This window comes from Geotrypetes seraphini, chromosome 12 (genome assembly GCF_902459505.1).
Source record: "Geotrypetes seraphini chromosome 12, aGeoSer1.1, whole genome shotgun sequence".
Lineage (NCBI taxonomy): Eukaryota > Metazoa > Chordata > Amphibia > Gymnophiona > Dermophiidae > Geotrypetes > Geotrypetes seraphini.
In genome coordinates, this window is record NC_047095.1 from 11312967 (window position 1) to 11328847 (window position 15881).

The 15881-nt window shown below is 40.7% G+C and overlaps 1 protein-coding gene across 2 annotated transcripts in view; it reads right to left on the reverse strand.

The window, feature by feature from the left end:
• Positions 1-15881, reverse strand: part of RNPC3 (RNA binding region (RNP1, RRM) containing 3) — a 100249-nt gene that overhangs the window by 40010 nt on the left and 44358 nt on the right. For both annotated transcript variants that reach the window (XM_033916508.1, XM_033916509.1), the window contains exons 6-10: positions 12065-12133; positions 5263-5414; positions 3293-3418; positions 572-696; positions 210-371 (exon numbers count right to left, since the gene is read on the reverse strand). In XM_033916508.1, the coding sequence (XP_033772399.1) occupies positions 210-371; positions 572-696; positions 3293-3418; positions 5263-5414; positions 12065-12133 (634 nt within the window). The remainder of the gene's footprint in view (positions 1-209; positions 372-571; positions 697-3292; positions 3419-5262; positions 5415-12064; positions 12134-15881) is intronic.

Genomic DNA, 15881 nt, shown 5'->3' on the forward strand with positions numbered 1-15881 from the left:
TGGCCTCCAGCGCTGGACTCCCTGCTCTGGTAAAAGTAAGTTATTTTTAATGATTGCTTACCTGAACTGAGTTAACTAAAATATATCTTGCATAGAATTCTTAATATATTACTCAGAATTAATTTTTCAAAACTTAACATTTCAATAGTAGTAACAACAAAGTATTGTTACAATTTTATTTAAATTGTATTCAAGTCTCAAAATGACACCTTCTTTGAAAATGCGGCCTTTCTCCAGTTCTTTTCTAGAGATGAATTCTGAAGGGATTTCATCGTCATCATCTTCACTGTCTTCTTTTTCAGCAGAAAGAAGACTTGGATAGATTTTTCCAAACCCTTCATTGTTTATTTCTTCATTAGCAGCATATAGGCCTAAAAATGTAGCACAAAATTTTACAAACATCTCAATGTACAAGTTTATTTTTAATATAGGAATACTATACGAGAACAATCATAGCTAAGTATAGGCTTGTGAAGGAATCACCCCAGGTTTTATTATTTTAAAAAAATGCAAAAAGCTCTAATACAATGTAGCTTCCAAAACAAAGGACATCTTCAAACATACATCTTACCGTTGTTTTGCTCTTTCTCCAGTGCTATTGGTATATCTGTAGGAATATGTAACTCAATTTTCTTTTGACCTAGTTGCTGTGATTGTTCAAACACATCTGATGGCAACAGTACAGGGTGCATATTGCTGTTTAAAAACAAGACATTTATCACTATAAGCTCTGAGAAGTGATACAATTAAACATTTAAATCCCAGTTAACTAAACTTCACAGAAAGACTGCAGGATTCCTTGAATTTCTTCCTGAAGTAGGTGGTGGAAGCAACAGTGTGTTTGGAATTCAAAAATGGAGTGGAATAAACACAGTAGATCCCCAAAGGGCAAGAGGATGGAAACTAAGAATGTAACTACTCAAAAGAGCTGTGAAACAACTGCTGTGCTTATCGGAAGAAATCATGGGGGAAATAACCTGCATTGTGTGGCAGGTACTACTTTCTTAAAATAAAAACAGGGACAGGAAAAGTAACCTTCACTGAAGGTACTGTCCTGACAACCCTACTCGGCAGACTGGATGGACCACACTCGTCTCTGTCTGACATCAACCACTATGTTAACTGTATGTTACCATATGAGGCATACAAAAGACATTCACAAGGGGTATCTCAACAACTATACAGTGATTATATTCTACTGATTTCATGTGACATTGATTTACAAAAAGCAACAATAACATTTAGCATTACCCTTTATCTTTTGGCATAAGGCATCTCATCAGAATGTGTATCAACTAGTCTTGCTTATAGATTATTCTTATGTATAAAGTTAAACTTCATCTAAACAATTTTAACTGTGTTCTTTTCATCACCAGTTGGTTATGGTTAAAATAAATTTTTATAACTTATAATATACACTACCTCATTTTTTCAGCCACATAGAAATGTGAATTTAGTACCATTGCAACAGACCATCTAAACTTCATTATTAACTTATTTCCGCACATACAAATATTTGGTATAGTTTATCATTTTCAGAGACCACTTTCATAACATATTTGTAATGAAATGATTTAATGATAATTTATGGTCAAGAGTAGACGAGGCTTTGACATATTACATTTCTAAACAGAAAACTACTGTAATCATTTGTTTCACATAACTGTGAAAAACTGCCACACCTGTGATTGAGCAAGTTGTTTATCTTTAACAGGTATATTCATACATGAAAATATCAATTCTTACATGAGCATTGTCATTTGCCAGTGCTCAAAGATAAGACACTAAACTCGTAAGCCAAGTTTAGCAAGTTCTAGAGAGCTCTACTGCCACAACTGTAGGAGCTCCTTTGTTAGTGCCACTGCATAGAATTACCTCAGTCCCATTTGTAGCCAATACAGGGAAGTGGGAGAAGGACCGGCTCAAGGAATAGTAGTGCCCTGAGCCAACTCACCATGATAATATGAAGAGAACGGTAAAAAAATAAACTTAAAGAGCAGCTGCAAAGGTCAAAAATTTAAATCAGGTGTGGATGCTATTCAAAAATAACATTCTGGAATCCCAGACTAGAAATATTTAATGTATTAAAAAAGGAGGAAGGAAGACACAAATGGCATCCGGTGTGGTTGGCAAGTGAGGTGAAGGAAGCTATTAGAGCTAAAAGACCTTCAGAAAGTGGAAGAAGGATTTGACTAAAAATAATTTAAGAAATGGCACAAGGAATGGCACTATTGAGCACTTTAACTGCAATACTGACCGATGACGATTTTGGTGTGTATAGTCTGCATGTGTTGAACCCTTTCCATGCAGGAACACCACCAAGGTCTTAGAGAAAACACGCTAAGATTGTATATTGAGGTTTTTGTGAATGAGCATGCTAGTATATTCACATTTCAGCCAGAATTGAGATTAGGACCATAAAGACACTAAGGCCCTCTTTTACTAAGGTGCTCTTTTACAGCATAGGAGGGAGAAACACTTCTGTGCACGAAAGAACAGTGACACTTGGGGGTGACTGGCCACTTTAAAATTATCAGATACAAACAGATAGAAAAGGTGATAACAAAATCCAGAAGGATACTCGAGTGCATATGGAGAGGAATGGCCAGCAGGAAAAAGATGTAATTCTGCCTCTGTGTAAGTCTCTGGTGAGCCCTCATTGAGAGTACTATGTGTAATTCTGGGAGTCACACCTTACATAAGATGTAAACAGGATGGAGTTGATCTGGTGTCTACTAAAATGTTCAATTTTCTTTTTTGTTATAAAGCATATGGAGACAGAAGATCTCAATATGTATACTTTTGGGGGAAAAAATGCAAAGATAGAGGTGATATGACAGATATATTTAAATACTTCCATGGCATAAATTCAAGGGAGACAAGTCTCTCTCACTTGAAAGGAAGCTGTGGAGCAAGGGGGCATATGATGAAGATGAAGATGAAAGGAGATAGACCCAGGAATAAACTAAAGAAACTTCTTTATGGAAAAGGTGATGAATGCATGCACTAAATGCTAATGTTAATCTATGGACACGTTAGCGTACGCTATTTCAATTAGCGTGCGCTAATCGGATAGCACACCTTAGTAAAAGAGGGGGGAAATTTTGCATTTACTAGTAGCCTGATTTATCAACTTGTGATAAGACAAAAAACATTGCTTATTATGCTGAAGTATCAATAAATCAAATTCTTTAACTGCATTTAGCATGCTGCCTGTAATCTGTCCTCAGGAAAAAAATCTTGTTTTAAAGACATGACATATACATAAAGAAATACACCATAGAGATATTACCTATGAGCAGCTGATGTTGGTACATTTAATAAATCCTGTATTTTTTGTCGTTTTCTCACACGGGGTTGCTTTGTAGCTTGTGGTCTTTTGGGCTGAACAGATGCTAATTTCATAAGTCTAGCCATTCTGTATTTAAAAAACCCAAACCCAAACACACATATACTGGTTAAACAATCATAATTTGAAATAACAGGGGCTGATAATTAGTGTTGTTGTGTTAAAGATTTCCTAGTTATCTAATTAAAAAATAAATCTGATATATCTGATATGATATGCTTTTGGTAAAACCAGGCTGCTACAATAGATTGTTCACTATTGGTAAAACCATGTTGCCAGCTATAGATTGTTCATTATCCTTTCTTTCAGTAGAGACCCAATTAATTTTCCTGGTAACTGGCCTTTGTTTCCAGACCTCATCTCCATTATGAAAAGGGGCCAAATCTGCCTTTCTCCAACTCCATTGGATCGCTTCCATCTTTAAAGATCTAATGAACAGAATACTCAAAGACCTCTTTTCTGAGCTCCCTGAGTATTCAAGAATGCATCCAATCTAACCCCCTGAGTTTGGCCATTTTCAGCTTTGTTAGTTCCACATAAATACACTATTCTATAAATGGCAGCTCATCTGCTCTACTTCTAAATGTTCTCTTGCTAGTAGTCATCAGCTACTCTGTTCTAAATCTTTTTTTTAATACATACTGATTAGAAGTCTTTGTTTAGTATTTCTGTTTGTTTCTTATTTCTCTCTATAAATTGCTCTTTATTTGGTGCCAATCTTACAGTACCATGACTGGTCTCCCCCTCCTTTCGCTAAGTAACAGGTTAAATATAAGATTCTGCTCCTTACTTTTAAAGCATTTAGATTAGGGGACCCCTAATATCTTAATATTCTGACAATACCCCTATACTCCTACTCATATGCTCAGATTGTTAAATGATCACTGCCTAGTTCTTCCAGGGCCTAGAGCAGCTCAACATGAATCCACTAGAAATACTACATTCTAATTTTTAGCACCCCTATCTATGGAATAATTTGCCTTTACATACACATAGGGCTCCTTTTACTAAGCTGCGATAAGCGGTTTTAGGGCTCCTTTTATCAAGCTGCGCTAGCGGTTTAATGCGCATAATAGCGAGTGTTAAACCACCGGCCGCGCTAGCCACTAGCACCTGCCTTGAGCAGGCAGTAGTTTTTTGGCCAGCGCAGAGGTTAGCACTTGATTAAAAGTTGCGCGCTAACCCCGCTAGCATGGCTTGATAAAAGGAGCCCTTAGCGCGCGCTTAGCGAGTGCTGAATTGCCATGTGCGCTAGACCTTAATGCCAGCATTGAGCTGGCGTTAGTTCTAGCCGCATAGCACGGGTTTAGTGCTAAAAACGCTATCGCAGCTTAGTAAAAGGAGCCCATAGTGAGCTGTTAATAAAGAATTTTAAGATTGAGTTGAAACCTTGGATTTTCATCAAGCTTACCCTCCTTAGCTCATTGTGTAACAGCAAAGTAAGCTGCACAAGTTTTATTCTTTTGTTTGGATTGCATGAACTGTCTATCGAAAATGTCGCACTTTTGTCTTTTTATATCTAAAGGCTCCTTTTACAAAGCCACAGTAGGGCCATTGTTTCTTTCCAAGACAGCCTATAGCACATGTTTCTTTTCCCTGCTATACAATTACTTTGTTTTAGATTTAAAAAAAAAAAATCTATTTCCTTCCTAAATACATTATATTATAAAAAGGAAAAGTAGGATTCTCTAGATGTACAGAATTTAGAACTTACATTAGTTAATGAATTTAGACTAGTGAAAATGCAGAGAGAATGCTTTTGGGGAGCAGCACCAGAGTTTTGGAATAAGCTTCTTGTTGACTTGAATTTATAATATTAGGGAAAGTGGTGTGGATGAATAAATTGGTGGGGTATATAATTTTTATCAAATGTTATGTTCTGTTTCTGTTATTGCTTAAAAAATTTATAGTACCTCTCTCTTTCTTCATCATCCCCACTTTCATATTCTGATTCTTCTCTACTAGACATTTCCATATCATAGTCTTCTTCTGGCAAAGGAGGATCTTCTGGAGGAAAAGGTGGTATAGGAGGTGGCAACACAGGCATTGGTAAATACTCTTCATACTAATTGCAAGGGAAATGGATAAAAATATAAAAACACACATGCTGTTACATCTCAAGTCTTTTACTAAATGAACCTAATTTAGTCCAGCACCTTAATGATCATGAATTCAGGGACATACAGTAGAATTCTTATGCAAAAGGCAACCATCAGAAAATAAGTTTCATATTGTACTGTTCCACAAAACAACATTCTTTTTCCTGAAACAGGTGTTCTCTGTAGATAGCAGAATCAAATCACATACACAAATAGGTGACATCTAACAATGATGGGTTTGACAAGTTCTTAGTATCATACAAAATCCAATATAAAAGATAACAAAAACTAATGTCACAGTTATATTTAAATTGTTACCAAACCAGGCAGTAGAAGGAACCTACAGAGTATCTAGCAGTCACAAACATATAGAGAAAAAAGCCTCAAACTTAAGTAGCAGCATAAATACAGACACTTCTAGCTGCCTTCAATCTTATCACTGGCATAAAAAACTCAACAAAAAACTTGTTCCATATCTCAAAAAGGTACAAACCACTGTCTATGCACAGGAAAATTAGAAAAACAAAATCTTCAAGTCTTTAAATCGTCAAACACTCCAGTAACTACAGAAGTTTCACTACTTTAGCAAAAGAATTCATAATTTGCAGGAGACAGTCAGGAAGCCGCTCAGCGCTGAGCAGGAGCGCAAAAGCATGCTCCTGCTCGGTGCTGCTCAGCGGCTGAAGAAACCTGATCTAGCTGCAGCCACCGACTGACTGGGTTAACAGTGGGGCAGGAGCGAGGAAAGCACAGTCCTGCCCGCTGCACCTCTGGACCACCACTGATCGGCAGAGGAGGTTTGAGGACAGGTCAGGGAGGGAGGCAGGATGCAGAGCCTGGCGGCAGCCTACAATAATTCTAGGAGGGGTCGCTGGCCCAAATATAAACCGAGACCCCCATTTTTGGGCCAATTTTTTAGCCCAAAAATCCCGGCTTATATTTGAATATATATGGTAATCAAAGTTACTAATTTTGTACCTGGGGTAAGAGAGGGTTAAGTGACTTGCCAAGAGTTAAAAGGAGCTGCAATGGGAATCAAACCCAGTTCTTAGCCCACTGCACTAACTATTAGGCTGCAGTAGGGCTTGAACCTGCAACCTTTGGATCTCTGCAGAAGGCCACTCTAACTAATAAGAAATAAGGCCTTATCTAATAATTTTATTTCCTTGAATCTCTCCAGACCAGTCCTGAAAAGTGGATATATACTTACCTACTGTCAAGATGGAAACCAAGAACTACTGGATGTGTGACATCACCCTTTTAAGTGTCTTGTGGGCTTTGAACTAGCAGGATGGTAGAACAAAAAAAGAAGGAAAAAAAAAAACCTCCCCAAACCCAGGAAAAGAACAACCAATCAAGACCATATGCATTACTTAATGAACTTTTTTATTTTTATTTTGTTAACTCCAAAATCATATCACCTATACTAATTATGAACCTTAGAGGAATTCTGTCTGCAATATAACAAACCACAGACTTCTAAGAACAGGCAGGTGCTCAAACAGGGAGGGTTTGGGGACAGTCTGGAAAAACTAAACAAAAGAAAATTAGCAGTTAAGACCTAATTTCACCTTCCTGATCTCTCCAGACCAGTATTGACAAGTGTGAAGTACCAAAGCAGTACTCAACTAGGGCAGGACACTAACAACTCATTTGCCAACAGCTTTGCTCCAAATACCACATCCTGCCATGTATGGGTATCTAATCTGTAATGTTTCACAAATGAGTGAAATGTTGATCAAGTTGTCGCCTTGCATATCTCCTGTGCCAGAATCAAGTAAAGTTCTATCCATGATGAAGCCTAGGTTTTGGTCAAATAGGCCTTCAACTCCTCTGTCACACCTGATTCCTTGTTCCAGCTGGGCACCTTGGCCTTCGGGTCCGCCTCACCCTTCTTCTGGCCTACAAACACCACAAAAAGCCCAACAGGCCTCCTAAATTTCTCTGTTCTCTACAAATAGCAATGCAAAACCTTGAACACATCTAAATGATACATAGGATCCGCAGTTTCCTCTTGCACAAATGAAGAGCAATAGACAAGTTCATATGAAATGGAGAACTACCTTGAGCGTAAAAGATGGTACCAAATGAAGAGTCACCTTCACCTGGAACATAAGAAGAGACAACTCAACAGGAAAAAGCCTGCAACTCCAAAATCCACCTAGCTGCGATGACAGCTACCAAGAATGCCACTTTCTGAGTAACATTATTCAGCGAGGCCTTAGAAAGGGGCTCAAAGGGTGCCTGGACCAGGGCCAGGAAGCAAGATTCAAATCCAAGGCCTGAATGGTGGTCTAATGTGCTTAACGCCTCTAAGAAACGGATAAATGTCCACATGAAGAGATAAGATCCAAGATTGAACTGAACCCTGGAAACAAGCAATCACTGTCAGCTGAACTCTTAGAGAGGTTAATACAAAACCTTTGTCTAAACCGTCCTGGAGGAACTCCAAGATTTCACCTACAGATGCCATAAGCAGAGTGACTCCTTGTCCTCACACCGTTCTTCAAAACTCCTCCAAGCACTGACATAAGCTAAGGATGTGGGCTGCTTCCTGGAACTTAATAAAGATCTTGATGACTCTAATCAAATAACCTTTTTTGAGCAACCATGCCCCTTCAACAGACATGCTGTAAGACAGAAAGTCCACTTCTTGAATTGAAATGTAACTTGACACTGGAGTCTGATACCTCCACCCACCAACATTGGCAATGATAGAGAATCTCCCACTTTCAATTTCATAAGATCCTGATACTACGGCCTTCTTGGCCAATTCTGTGCTGCTAGGATCATTAGTCCTTAATAAGCTTCTCTGAAGGATAGGACCTATCAAGAGCCACAGATGAAACACACAAAGAAGCCCCTGGACTGAGCCAGGTTTGGACCAAGGCGAGGGAAGCAACAAACTTCAAATCGTTCTTCAGGTACGTCAAGGGGAAACAACCGGCCAGGGAAGAAGTGGGACCATTGGATGATGGAGACAAGAAGGGAGTGGTAAAGGAGGGAAAAGAGATAGCTGACAGGTTAAATAAGTTCTTCTTGTCACATCCAATATTCCAGAACCCGAGGAGATCATAAGTGGAGAGCAGGATGAAAAGTCGGTCCAACTAGAGGTAAGACAAGAGGATGTCCTCCGACAGATAGACAGACTAAAGAGCGACAAATCACTGGGTCCGGACGGCATCCACCCAAGGGTACACAAAGAGCTAAGGAACGAAATAGCGGAACCACTTCGCCAAATATGTAACCTATCCTTAAAAACTGGGGAGGTACCGGAGGACTGGAAAATAGCGAATGTCACGCCCATCTTTAAAAAGGGTTCAAGGGGTGACCCAGGAAACTACAGGCCGGTGAGCTTGACCTCGGTTCCGGGAAAGATGATGGAAGCACTGGTTAAGGACAGCATCTGGGAGCACATAGAAAAAAATGGACAGCTGAAGGCGAGCCAGCACGGCTTCTGCAAGGGAAGGTCATGCCTCACAAACTTGCTATACTTCTTTGAGGGAATAAACAGCCAGATGGATAAAGGGGAATCCATAGACATCATTTACCTTGACTTCCAAAAAGCCACCCCACGAACAGCTGCTTAAGAAGCTGTGGAACCACGGAGTGCAAGGGGATGTCCACCGATGGATCAAAAACTGTCTGGCAGGCAGGAAACAGAGGGTTGGAGTAAAGGGCCACTACTCGGACTGGCTATGGGTCACAAGCGGAATTCCGCAGGGGTCGGTGCTGGAACCGCTCCTGTTCAATATATTTATTAACGACCTGGAGGTGGGAACAAAATGTGAGGTTATAAAATTTGCGGATGACATCAAACTCTGCAGCAGGGTTAGAACCACAGAAGACTGCGAGGGCCTGCAAAAGGACCTAACGATACTGGAAGAGTGGGCAAAAAAGTGGCAAATGAGCTTTAACATAGAGAAATGCAAGGTCATGCATGTAGGGAAAAAGAACCCGATGTTCAGCTACAAAATGGGGGGATCACTGCTAGGGGTAAGTAACCTTGAAAGAGACCTAGGAGTGATGGTAGACACAACATTGAAGGCGTCGGCCCAATGCGCGACGGCCTCAAGGAAAGCAAGCCAAATGTTGGGTATCATTAAGAAAGGTATCACAGCCAGGACGAAGGAAGTCATCATGCCACTGTATCGTGCAATGGTGCGCCCGCATCTGGAGTACTGTGTCCAGTACTGGTCGCCATACCTCAAGAAGGACATGGCAGTACTTGAGGGAGTCCAGAGAAGAGCGACTAAACTGATAAAGGGTATGGAAAACTTCTCATATGCGGACAGGTTGAAAAAGCTGGGGCTATTCTCCCTGGAAAAGCGGAGACTTAGAGGAGACATGATAGAAACCTTCAAAATCCTGATGGGCATAGAAAAGATAGACAGGGACAGATTCTTCACACAGTGGGGAACCACAAGTACAAGGGGGCACTCGGAGAAATTAAAAGGGGGCAGGTTTAGAACAAACGCTAGGAAGTTCTGTTTTACCCAAAGGGTGGTGGACACGTGGAACGCGCTTCCGGAGGCCGTGATAGGACAGTGCACGTTACAGGGCTTCAAAGAAGGTTTGGATAGGTTCCTAGACAATAAGGGGATTGAGGGGTACAGATAGGAGTTGAGGTAGGTTATAGGAATAGTCAGGGACCACAGCACAGGTGATAGACCTGAAGGGCCGGCGCGGGAGCGGACTGCTGGGCGGGATGGACCTCTGGTCTGACCCGGCGGAGGCAAATTCTTATGTTCCTATTTGTTCAGACAACCTGTCCTTTCTGTGGCCAAGAAATCCATCACTGGTCACCCCAACAAGCCGATAGTCTCTGAAATGCGTAGACAGAGCCCACTATCCTGGGTCCAGTGTTCCTTCTCAGATAGTTCACATACACATTGTTACTCCCTTCCACATGAGCTGCTGAAAGCAGGTTAATATTTCACTCTGCCTAGCATGAGTTAGGTCATTTCCTATTCCAGTTGATGATTTGATGTGCTCCTGGCAGTTGACATATTACAGAGGTGAATGAAATGCTGAACATCAGGAGCACTAGGTAAACGGCTCTTGTTTTCAAATGATGATGGGCCATGAAGCCTCCATTGATGACCCTTAGTCCTGCAACACTTAGCTCTGACAGTGTGCTTCCCAACCTGTTAGGTTAGCATCAGCTGTCACTACAATCCATTTTAGCGACTCCATATCATTCTCTGAAAAAATAGTTTGTCTAATCATAAATCTAACCTCACCACTTGCCTCAAAAAGATGGAATGGATCTTGCATCCCCTTGAGAAAAGTTTATTAACAAGGCCTCCTGAAATGGCTGTATATGAATCCTCATGCAGGGAGTAACCTTGATCATGACTGCCATTGAGTCCAATAACTGCAATACTTCACAGGCCAGCAGCTAGAGGCGCTTAATCAAGGAGCAGATCTGGGCATGAACAATCTGAATCTGTGCTTGCAGGAGGAAGACTTTGCCCTTGCATGTATCGACACAGACTCCCAAATACTCCAACTCCTGGGATGGAAATCAGCAAGCTTTTGGCCAAATTCACCAACCACTGCAGGTGCTGCAATAGGTCAACCACCTGGGAGGTGGAATGCCTGTTTTTCTCTAACAATTTTGCTCATATCAACTAATCACTGGCTTGAGGTGGCCTACTAAAACCACCATGAACTTGTAGCGAATTGAACTGGTAATGTTAATCCAGAATCGCAAAGTGCAAGAACCTCTGATAGTCTGGATGAATAGGGATGTGAAGATATGCTTTGGAAAATGCAAGTAGTGAGGAACCCCCTCCAACAAACTACCAATCACTGGACTCCAGCATTTCCATGTGAAAGATGGCTACTTGTAAGGCCTTGTTTACCTTTATCAGATCCAAGATGGGATGAAAGGTACCTTTTTGGACACTATAAATTGAATGGATACATGCCAGAACCTCTCTTCCTGAGATAATGGCACAATCACCTGTAATACCAGCAACCTGTCCAACTGTGAGCACTTTTGTAGTGATTGATAGGAAGATTCAAGGAAAATGGAGGACAAAATTTGGCTGTTAAGAAAGCATATACCTACTTGTCAGGATTAGTCTGGAGAGAGATAAGAAAACACAAATTTTTAAAATGGAAATGAAATGCATGCCAAAGATACTGAAATTCCACATTGCAAATAAACCAATTCCAGAATTTTGCAAACCATTGCACTATATGACGAACTACTAGCCATCTCTCCAAGCTACTGACCAAGACAACCAACTATAAAACATTCAGAAAAGAAAACTATACTTTTCAAAAAATTTGTCAAATGAGCTAATCAAAAACCTTATAAACCCTCCCCCCAACCCATCGCTCATGCTAGTCTTCAATTCGTGTAAGCTCACTATCTATCAACTCTGTAAGCTCCCTGGGAATGCCCAGGCCAATTCTTTTTGTAAACCGCCTAGAACTGAAAGGTATTGGCGGGATAGAAAACACTAATGTAATGTAATATATGTTTCTTTGTTATCTGCAGCTAACCTCTGGAAATAGCAGAATAATGTAACTAGTCTACTTTTCACTTCTACAGAGGTACTAAATTCAACTGTAAATTTAATATACATTTTCAAAGCTATCTTACTGTGGGAGGTCGAGCAGTCATAGGTCCAAAGGGAGTGGGTAGATTCATTTTATTCATAAGATGTAGAACCTAAAAGATATTGAAAAAAGGGAAGATTAGACTCTTACACCAATAATCTTCTTTCCAGTATAAAGAGACGTGAGTCTTGACCAGTAGTGATTCTTCTCCTTTACCCATGAGTTTTGCAGAAGGAATCAACTATAGCTTTTCAGCTACACTTCCTTGTGTCAGTGGGCAGTGACCCATCTTTTCAGTTCATACCAAAGCAGGTGATCATCCCTAAAAAAGAAGAAATAACAAAGGTGGAACAGGAAACTCCCTGACCAAGTGACGTCTTTTCTGCTCTGCAATAAAGGCAATTAATTAGACCTAAGAAAATATAACAAGGTGGACCCAAACAAGCTACCTACCTGCAAGCAACCAGTCCTAACATATATATAGCTGTTATAAGCTTTAATCACAGGCTTTTGTCATAGTGAGTTATCACAACATGTACTTGAATAACAGCTAAAAACAATTATCTTCTTACTCTTTCGGCTGCTCCAACACAAGCATTTGGAAGCATACATATAAGTCTTAGACAGTAAGTAGGCTTAATTGACATTTGACAGGGTGGGTGTCAAGACTCATGTCTCTTTGTACTGGTAAAAAGATTATTAAGGTAAGAACCTAATCTTTCCTTCCAGTGCAAAAGAGATGCGAGTCTTGACCATTGGGATGTACCAAAACTGTCCCCTGAGTCCAGGATGAGGCAGATGAGTCTGCTTCTAGAACCGAGAACCCAAATGCAGTATCCATTTGTGCAGCCATATCCACTCTGTAAAACTTTGTGAAAGTATGGAGAGTGGACCATGTAGCTGCCCTGCAAATCTCCTCGGGCAGGACTGCCTGGAATTCTGCCCATGAGGAATACACACTTTTGGTGGAATGTGCCTTCAAAGAGATTGGTGGCTATTTACCACAGCCAATATATGCAGATGAAATAGCCATGTGGATCCATCTGGAAATAGAAGCCTTGGAGCCTGGTTTTCCCAGCTCTGCCAGAACTGGCGAGGACAAAAAGATGATCTGAAAGTTGAAAATTGTTTGCTGCCTCTAGATAATGGAGAAGAACTCTCCTCACATCCAATAATGTCAAAACTTTAGCTTTTTTCTTTATGCCTGAAGCCTGGAATGTAGGAAGTGGAACCTCCTGATTAACACGGAATGCCAACACCACCTTGGCAGAAAAGAAAGCACTATACGTAGAGCCACCTTTGCAAATCTGAGGAACGGCTCTCTACATGACAGAACCTGAAGTTCTGAGACTCTTCTTGTTGAGACAATAGCTACCAGGGGTCAAATCCTCCAGTGATGCCTCCTATAAGGGCTCGTATGGGGCTTTACTAAGGGCTTATAACACAATATGAAGGATTCCACCTTGGAAATGGCTGTCGCCCTGTAGGATGCAATTGCAACGCTCTTTTCAGAAACCTGGACACATCCAGATGGGAAGCAAAAGAGTCTTTCTCCAGATGGGCCCTAAAGCACAACAGGCTTACTACCTGTACCTTGAGTGTGTCAACTGCTAGACCTTGTTTGAGACCACCCTGAAGGAAAGATAGGAAAGTGGAAATAGGAGCCCAAAAAGGCTCTTATCTTCTGTTCTACACACCAGTGCTGAAAGGTCTTCCAAGCCTTAGCATAGCTTGCAACTGTAGTTGGCTTCTTGTATCGCAGGAGGGTAGCTATGGCCACTTCTGAATAACTATTCTTCCTCAGAGCTGCATGCTCAAGAGCCATGCCTTAAATCTAAAGCATTCTTGACTCTCCAGGGCAATTAGCCCCTGTGAGATCAGTGCTGAAGTGGCAGTCTGAGGCACTTGTCCTGCTGTAGCCGAATCAGATCCGCATAACAAGTACACTGCAGCTAATCCAGTGCACAAGAATCACCACCCCTTGGTGGGTCACTATTCTTCAAATAATCTGGTCTATCACTGGCTATGGGGGAATACATTACATTACATTACATTACAGATTTCTATTCCGCTTGTGCCTTGCGGTTCTAAGCGGATTACAATTTAAGAGACTGGACAAATTCAGGAATATTACAGTACATAGAATCAGGAATGTATCAAGTTACAATTGTTAGTCTGGAAGTTTCCAGGAGAAATTTGGAGCACGTAGTAGATAAATCGTAGGTTGATGAAGTGAGTTGTACAATGTTTAGGTATATTTATGGAGGGGTGTTCGTGTGTGTAATTTCTAGTGCTATGCTGAGGTTAAGATGAAGGAAAGTGTTTTTTGAAGAGATGAGTTTTGATTTCTTTTCGGAATTCTTTTATGTCTATTGATTTGATCAGTAGATTGGAAATGGTAGTGTCAATTCTTGCTGCCTGAGTGGCTAAAAGGCTGTCGTATAGTTTCTTACGTCGTGTACCTTTGAGAGGAGGGTAAGTGAATAGGTTTTGAGTTCTCCTTAGTCTGTGTGAGCGATTACGGTGTAGTCTTTTGTTTAGGTAGCTGGGTGCCGTTCCGTGTGTTACTTTGTATAGTAGACAGTAGAATTTGAACTGGGATCTTGCTTTTATTGGTAGCCAGTGTGAGTCAAGGTAAGCATTTGTGATGTGGTCAAATTTGCTGAGGGAGTAGATGAGTCTGAGGGCTGTGTTCTGAACTGTCTGTAATTGTTTTATCATGTAGTTTGGGCATGATAGGTAAAGGCTGTTGCAGTAATCTACTATGCTTAGTACTAGGGATTGAACTACTATCTTGTATTGATCCTTGATGAAGAATTTTCTTATTTTTCGTAGATTACGCATTGTGAAGAATGCTCTTTGGATGATTTTGTGGATTTGGGTCTGCATTGTGCAATTTCTGTCTAGTTGAATTCCTAGGATCTTGAGTGTGCTTTGCATTGGGTACTTGATTGTGTTTAATTCCAGTTCTGTGCATGATGGGTTTTTTTCCTTCTCTAATAGTAGGAATTTAGTTTTTTCCGAGTTCAGTTTCAGTTTATGACTTGACATCCATTTTTCTATCGTTTCCATTATTATTTTCAGGTGGTTTGTTGATAAGGGGTTTTGTATGTTGAAGGGGATGAGAATTGTTATATCATCCGCATAGCTGAATGATATTGTGTTTAGGGCGTCTAGGGTAATGCCGAGGGATGCTATGAAGAGGTTGAATAATATAGGAGATAGTGGCGATCCTTGTGGTACTCCACATGGGTTTGACCATGGGTCGGATAGATGCTCTTTTGACTTGACTCTGTATGTTCGAGTTTTAAGGAAGCCTTGGAACCAGTTGTGAACATTACCAGAGATTCCTATTGCGTCTAATGTCTGAAGTAGTGTGGGGTGGTCAACTAGGTCAAATGCGGCAGAGAGATCGAGTTGAATGAGAAGTAGTTTGTTTCCTTTGCTAAGGTGTTGTCGGGCTGTGTCTAATAGTGATATCAGTAGAGTTTCTGTGCTATGGTTAGATCTGAATCCAGATTGGGATGGATGCAGTATGTGATGGTCTTCAAGGAAGTTGGAGAGATATTGTGCGACTAGGCCTTCTGTTAGTTTGATGTATAGTGGGATTGAGGCGATTGGTCTGTAGTTTGTAGGATTGTCTATAGGACCTTTGGGATCTTTTAGGATAGGAGTAATTATGATTTCTCCTAGTTCTGGTGGGAAGTGACCTTCCCTTAGTGTAGTTTGAAGCCATAGTGTGAGGGTGGCTTTAAATTTGGTGGAGGCTGTAGTTAGTAAGTATGGGGGACAGTTGTTCAGGTCACATGATGATTTGCTGTATTTTTTGTAGAGCTTGTCCACATCTGACCATTGTATCT